At 36.8% G+C, this 7,986-nt stretch overlaps 1 protein-coding gene across 1 annotated transcript; it reads right to left on the bottom strand.

Annotated features, from left to right (window-relative positions):
• Positions 1-1,509: 1,509 nt before the first annotated feature.
• Positions 1,510-3,409, bottom strand: LOC127178399 (synapse differentiation-inducing gene protein 1-like). The gene is made up of 2 exons (XM_051131257.1): positions 2,904-3,409; positions 1,510-1,965 (listed from the first exon to the last, which is right to left on the bottom strand). The coding sequence occupies exons 1-2, from the start codon at positions 3,225-3,227 to the stop codon at positions 1,807-1,809; spliced, it is 483 nt and encodes a 160-aa protein (XP_050987214.1). The 5' UTR covers positions 3,228-3,409; the 3' UTR covers positions 1,510-1,806.
• Between the last annotated feature and the right edge of the window lie 4,577 nt (positions 3,410-7,986).

Here is a 7,986-nt window from a genome sequence, read left to right as displayed (position 1 = left end):
TCAAAGTGAAAAAGAACATAAAATTTACAGTGAATAATCGTAAAATGAATTTCCCTGTGTTACATTTCAAATGTAATGTTTTTGTTGTTGTTGTTGAATTAACTATGTTTATTCTTAGTTCTTTCTTATCAGTTTTGTACGTTAGAGTTGTATGTTACATCTAATGTTGTTAAATAATGTTTATTGCATTATTTCAATTTCATTTGTGTTACCATGATGGTATTTAGTGTTTGTGTAAATGACACTGTGCACCTTCTATATATATGTTAGTATTTAAAAGCTGCTTGTAATGAGCTTTGGTTCATCATATGACTTTCTCATCACCATCTCCTTTTGGTGTTTATCAAGTGTATTACAAAGGTACAAAACACATTTCAGAACTTCAATTTGTTGGTAAACATTACATCAGTTAATGAAATTATGGTATTTAAATGTAAATTTAAGTTAAAACCTAAAACGTTGCTACCGTATTTTTTACCACAGCTGCCATTTTTTGGCTGTAAATTTTACAGAATTTTTTTTACGATGTAACAGGCAACTAGGATCACGTATGCCTTACTACCCAGTCTTATTACAGCCTTGACGTCACTGAATTTCCGTCAGTGTTTTGCAACACTTAATCGGCATTTAAGGATACTGAATGAATAAGAAATTGCCGTAAGCTGAATCCCACCTGTTGCAAAAAGTGACTTCTCTTAAAAAAATTATTTCTTTCTGTGTAAACTCAAAAAAATGGTTTAATCCAAAAGTATTGTTTAGTGTTAAACACGTTGAAGATTAGCTGATAGGCTGTTGATTCATTAAATGACAAACTGTTTCCTTTAAAAGCTGTTTATTCAGTGTCGTAAAGCCTCTCTTCCTTTGATATACATTTAAAATAAACGTCCTCTGGTCTCCTTCCCTGTGCCATTTTTTTTGGGCTAAAGGTTGCAAGCTTGCCTTCTAGTGGATTTGTCTCTGTTCTCAAATTACACCGCAATGCGTCAAGGAAGAAGAAGTGAGCAAGCTTCCTGAAGGGTCATAAACAAGGGTACACATTTTTTTCTACTTCAAGCACTGCATTCAGTGATGATGAAAGTGATAACTTTTGGTTCAACTGGAGTCAATTTCGTAACAGCTCCAACTGATTCATTAAAGTTTTGATTTACTAAGAAGAACCAGCACATAAGAGTCATTCATTTGGCAATAGGACAACAGTTGTCTCATAAGAGTCATTTGTTAGGAAATCTGAATAAAGGGCATATTATTTATCTCCCAAATAACGATCATTTAAAGGCTCTGGCTTGGCCATGCCCACGTATTGTAAGTGACCTAGGTTAAAGTTGCGTTTATAGGTATCCAAAGAGCCAAGTAACAGGCCTTGGTTCATCTTGAGTAGTACATGAAAAATTCAGTGTTTATTTTTGATTCACTCATAAGAACTGGCTTATAAGAGTGATTTGCTGGAATAGGAATGGAGAGAGCTCGGGCGAGAACATAAATGGTTATAAAAAAGAAAAAGAGGATGTGTCATTGGTCACTGAAAGTTTTAATTAAATACACATTCAAAAGACAGGAAGAAAAACAAACATCAATACTTCTACAGTGACAGTCACAGTGTGCATAGTTTTGAAACATAAGAATCAACTTTAAAGCATGTTTTAGTAACATTAATTTACACTAGAAATGAGCCAGAGAGATTAAACAGGCTGAATCACTCAAAGAAAATGCAAATTTGTTTAAAATTATTCTTATGTCATTATACAGTGTTATTTTAGGAAAGCCCTCTATCCCATTCCTGGTGTCCAATTGTTATGTCTCGAACAGTTATGGATGTGGTTGGTGTTTAGAGTTGACAACGATGAGAGTGATATACAACACCATGATGACGATGCCAATTCCAAGAGCAGTATGGTTAAGATTGAGTGCCATTTTGGAGTTTGTCTCTGCCAGCTGTTGTTGTCCAGACATGTTGGCATTTCGAGTCTGTGAACATAAATATGAAACATAATGTCAGGTATACCACTTCTGTTTTTCAGCAAGTGTGCTTTGTAGTGTTTACAAAGTCATAGTACAGCTTTTCACATGGTTCTTCATGAGTCAATCAATGTTTCAACATAAGCCAGAGGTGCTATTTCAAAATGTTACACCAGCTTTTATGTTGCCATGTGACCTCTTATGCAGTAATAAAAACACAGGGCAAAAGCCAAAGTTAGATTTGCATGTACATGTTACATACTGAAAAGGTTTCATTTCCTTTATCTGAACCATCACCTATTGCATTTCCTTTTTCTAGGCCATCAAACTCATTTGGTGTCTTTAATACTCTTTTAGGAAACTATAGAATATTGCAGAACAACAAAAATGTCCTTCAGTAATTTCACATAAAGAAAGATACAGATGTGCACAAAGTGGTGGTGAAATTGGGACGCTCTGTACTGCCACACCTCTTTCTCAACAAAACATCACACCATTTACGGAAACAAAACATGTTTGATAAAATAGAGACAAGCATCCGCTTAGTAAACAATATAAATTTAGAAACATGTTAGTTATGAGGAAGTCACATGAGTGAGCTTTCGTTTTCGTCATTTCAATCATATGATCAGAACTCTTATGCTTTACATTCTTTTGTTTCAAACATATTTAAACAATAAAACGTGTTATTGTGAACTGTCAACTATGATCTCGCCATTATAAGTCAACAAAGTCCATTCAGCCTTTGAAGGTTGAGTTTGAATAAATAATGATGATATTATTGTTTTAGGTTGAACTTTGTTTTGCTCTGTAAACATTTACAAAACAAAAACAATTAGGATTTAATTGAAAAAGATTAAACTAGTGAAATATTGCATTTAATGATTAGACATTATATGACACAAATAAACAGTTTAAAATGGGTTAAGGAATAAGCAAATGCTTACACTCAGAGAGAAAACCAGTGCAGCGATGCCCAGAGGTAAGCAGCAGCACAGCATGGTAAAAATGGAGTAGCCCAGATAATCTGGCAGTGGATACATCAGTGGAACGGCAGTCACGTAAACTGCAGGCTGCACGGTGACCGCAGGATGTCCTGGATACGGTCCTTGGCCGTATGGCGCTGAAGCTCCATATTGTTGGGCTTGATAGCCAGAAGTGCTCGGGAAGTTCCCTGGAGGAGGGTGGCTAAGATGGTCCTGGTATGGTGGCGGCCCAGGCTGCAACAGTTTGGCTTTCTCTGATGTATTCCAGCCTTCTTGGGGCTCCATTGTTCTGTTTGGTACTGTAAACTTGTACTGTCTTTTCTTCTTAGTGCTTTACAGAGATGGCACGCCTTTGTTGACTCTGGCTAAGAAGAAACAAGTTTTTCCGGTCACAGACTTTGGCTTCTTACAATCACGTGGAGATTTATAGGAGTTGAACGGGTGGTGTACTGCACAGCAGGTGGAGCGACGATGTTTCAGGAAGTAACAGCAGGCATGACAGATTCAGCTCACAGCTGCACAGTACAAATAGAACTGCAGGGGGCACTCTGCAGAATTTATCTGGTTAATAAAGATGAAAGTCTTGCTTGACAAGTCATTGTGGCTTTTTGGACACTTATTGATTATTTGTTATGAATCCATCTGAATTTGACACACAACACAAATGCCATTATATGTGAACAAAGACTCTGGTTTTAATGGCTCTATAAACTGAACTCTAGCATTTCAATCCACACAGCACCACCACTATTGCCATACAGTTACTAAAGGTAGAAATATTACACTGTGGTTAAAGCTATTCTCAATCTGGGCTTGCACTTCCAAAAAGAGAAGTGGGATGCTCCACAAACCATGTGAAAGCAGCATCATTGCCAAAGTTAACAATCGAATAATTTCTGACCCTTGATTTCCTCAAAAACCCTCCAGGTTCAACCTATCCAAGGATGGCCTGAGTGTACACTTATTATTCTGAATAACTCTCATTCTCCATTCTATTAATGTCAAGTCAAGTCAAGTCACCTTTATTTATATACCGCCTTTAACAATACAGAATTGTGACAAGGCGGCTGTACAGTATTAAATAGGAAACAGTACATCAACAATGCCAAAGGCAACATTAAACACTCACTTTTCAGGTAAAGGTAGTTAATCAAAAACAATAAAATAAAATGCAATATTGTGTTAAGAGAAAGTGTCCCCAACTAAGCAAGCCAGAGGCGACAGCGGCAAGGAACCAAAACTCCATCGGTGACAAATGGAGAAAAAAACCTTGGGAGAAACCAGGCTCAGTTGGGGGGCCAGTTCTCCTCTGGCCAAAATGCACAGTTTGTTTGTTCCAGCGCTTTGTAAAGGTCAAAAACAAAGTCTGTTTCTCTTTAAAGGGGTCATCGGATGCCCATTTTCTACAAGTTGAAATGATTCTTTAGGGTCTTAATGAAAAGTCTATAATATACTTTGGTTAAAAATTCTCAATGGTATAAAATAGTATAAAACAACACCCTTTTTACCTTGCCAAAATCAGCTCTGCAAAAATCATCCCATTCTGGTCAAGGCTGCTTTAAATGCAAATGAGCTCTGATTGCCCCGCCCCTCTATTCTCGCTGTGGAGTGACAAGCCTGTTTACTTTAGCCTCATTTAGCTGCTAAACTTGCTAACCAGCACGTTATTAGGAAAGGCGAACGCAAAGATTCATAAAAAACCCTTATACGCACTTCTGCTGTAAGTGTAGCTGGATCACGTATGATTTGCGGGAACACAGACGGATATATGTAGATTGGGAGGCGCATTCCCTTCATAAACAAACGTAATCCACTGCATCTTCAGCAGCTCAGATGTCGGGAGTAAATGACGACCACTACGTTCATTATTACATTCAGCAACACAACACCTCAATCGCTCAATTCTTGTCTAACATCCCTGCTCTGGCATCAAAACGTGGAAGTCGGACTGTTACAACTGATCTTAGGTAAGACGTTCATGTCAATCAACTATCGTAGGAGCGGCCTCTGTGGGTGTGATGCCACAACAACAGGCATCTGAGAATGGCTCGATTTAAAAAAGGGAATATTACTTTTTACAGATTAATTAAAAACCACTGCATGGATTTTTATCATTATAGCGTGGATTTGTACATACACTGCCAACACACATTAATGTTCAAACAACATGTAAAAGTGAACTTTAAACTTTTTTATTATTCACAAAATCTATGGTCAAACATAAATCTTTGAAAATTAGAAAATTAGCATTTATTTAGCCTTTACTTAATACAACATAAAATTTCATAATATATTTAATTAGTCAACTTTAATGCTAATTATTGTAATTTAGCCTGAATAATAGCATTTTACTAGCACAAAATGTTTTATGCAATGATGAAAATTTGCAAACAGAACAAAAAAATCTAACAATAATATAGATTTTTCAATGATTTAGTCTGGAAGTTACAAACTGGAAGATTAAAAACACAAGCAGGGGGAGGCCCACCACAACGGCGACATGGTTCAGGATGAGTGCAATTTGAGAGTTTCTTGCTGCTTTTCTCCTCTGTCCAGTAGCATTAGCAATGCGAGTCTGTGAAAGTAAATATAAAATCACAAATGTCAGCCACTGGTTGAGTATACATGCAGAAAAACATGTTAATGGAAAAGACCTTGAACCACAAACCACAATCTGCTGTGAGCAAGAGTGCTTATACAGACATTTTAGCATCATCCAAGATGATTTACATTGGTTTTTATCACATTTTAGGACTGAAAAATGGTCAAGGGGGACCAATGCTGACTGCATTACAAAAAAGCATGTAGAAATGCCTCTTTACTTCTGAGCAGAGACTCATATATGGTCATATCTCTGACGTAATGACGAACTAATGACAAAGAAAATTACGGCTGTGGTTAAGCAGTGTGTGCCAATAAGAGACCAGCATTGCCAAGCTAATCTTTAGACAAGCTATTATCTGAATACTTAGATTTGCTGAGAGTTGTCACATAAGAAAATCAATTTGTCTACATTAGGGTGACCATATCTATTTTTCAGGATTTCTAAACTGCCTAATAGTGTTGGGTTCGAGTCCGAGTCGAGTCTGAGTCTTTTACCAATCGAGTCCGAGACGAGTCCGAGTCCAAAATGGGCCGAGTCGGACTCAAGTCCGAGTCCCAAAGGGCCGAGTCCGAGTCGAGTCCGTCCGAGTCCAAGGAAACACTACTGTTTGTCAGTATCTTAACATTGTTTTAACCCAGGGGTGCCCAAACTCGGTCCTGGAGGGTGTCCTACAGACTTTAGCTCCAGACCCAATTAAGCACACCTGAACCAGCTAATCAAGCTTATACTAGGCATACTAGAAACCCCCTGGCAGGTGTGTTGAGGCAAGTTGGAGCTAAACCAAGGACCAGGACCGAGTTTGGCCACCCCTGTTTGTCAGTTGAAATGTAAGAAAAGCAAACCTCTAGTGGATCTTGCCATTTTGATTTTTGATTTCACAACATCTCATAAGTGTACATGCTCTGCTTAGCAAACTTAAAGTCATGCAACAGAAGTTATGGCTGATCTATGTAATGTGACATATTTTAGAGTGAAACAGGTTTTAGAATGTGAAAAATTATAGGGCGGGACTTGACTTTATTCATCGATGTGGTAAATGTATAAATTCAAGGGTGGGGGTAAAGGAGTAGGTATCTTGGTGAATGGGACCTTAAGAGCAGAAAACATGTAACCTCTTGCAGCACCTCTTTTATTTCTGATTGTGGCTGTGTGTGTTTTGGGTTGTATATGACTTTTTTTTTTTTTTCTTGAATGAAAATGAGGCTGTGAGGGATAAACCTAGTCTTTACAATGGTACACACTGTGTAAAAAGCCCTACCTATACTTTCCAGAAGTCACAGCAAACTCACACCTGTTTTATTTTTGAATGCATTTATAGTTACATTAATTACAATAAATTACATTATGTAAGAAATAATTGATGATGGGCCATTTAATTATTAAAAAATCATGCACACCCAAGATGGTTTTGGACCCATAAAAACTGTTGCTGCAAAATTATTTTTCTTTCAAGCAAGAAACTGCCACCATGTTTAAATAATAATTTCAATACAGAAAAAACTAATCAACTATAATGTAAGTAAAATATTCTCCAGCTCAAGGCAAGTAAACACTCCAAGTATTACTTACAAGCAAAAGTATTAATACATATATTAATCAAAAATACAAATGAAATAATATTTTTTAAATATAATATTTTTTAAAAATAGAATTGTAGGTTTTTTTGTAAGTTTTTTTTTTTTTTTTTTTTTTTTTTTTTTTATGTAGGTCTATATAAAGGCTATTACAGAAATAGACTACAGACATTTCATGAAGTAATAAATGTTAAAATAAAACACTGCAAAATCTTTACTGTATGCATTAAAGATAATTCTTATTACAGTTAATAAGTGATTCAATCAAGAACAGTGAGTGATTTTCTCTTTTACTTTTGTTGTTTGATTATTGTTTGACGTGGTCGGCTGCTGCAGGTTTACGCTGCTGTCGCTTTAAGATCTGACGCACATTTCAAATATTTTGACGCATCAGTATATCTCCCAGCTGGTCGGGTTTACTTAAGACAAAACCGACATCATTTACATGAATAGTCTCCAATACGACCATGTGTGTAGCAATAACAGAACCTATTAGAAGCGAAAGAGAATTCTGCATTCGCACACTGACTGAGAGGCGCGTTCTGTGAGCGCGCTTTGAGTGTGTGCGCACATAAACCCGCCGGCTTTCTATGGAAGGCCGGATTATTAAAAATTTCTTTAGACGTCACATGTACAGACGTTATAACGCGTGTACACGTAATTGCGTCTACACGCGTTATTTCGTGTACAGACGTTCTGACGCGTAGACGCGTAATTACGGGTAGACGCGTAAACACAAGATTTCCGGTGTCAAAATAAAAGTCACATCCACTAGCGCGCAAAACCTACACTGTGTTTATTTATTGATTTATTTGTGTATTATTATATTTATTATTATAAAGTACATTTTGAAGCAAAACATAAG

Source organism: Labeo rohita, chromosome 16 (assembly GCF_022985175.1).
Source record: "Labeo rohita strain BAU-BD-2019 chromosome 16, IGBB_LRoh.1.0, whole genome shotgun sequence".
Lineage (NCBI taxonomy): Eukaryota > Metazoa > Chordata > Actinopteri > Cypriniformes > Cyprinidae > Labeo > Labeo rohita.
Note: the sequence above shows the minus strand (reverse complement) of the source record. Positions and strands in the feature narration are given on the sequence as shown.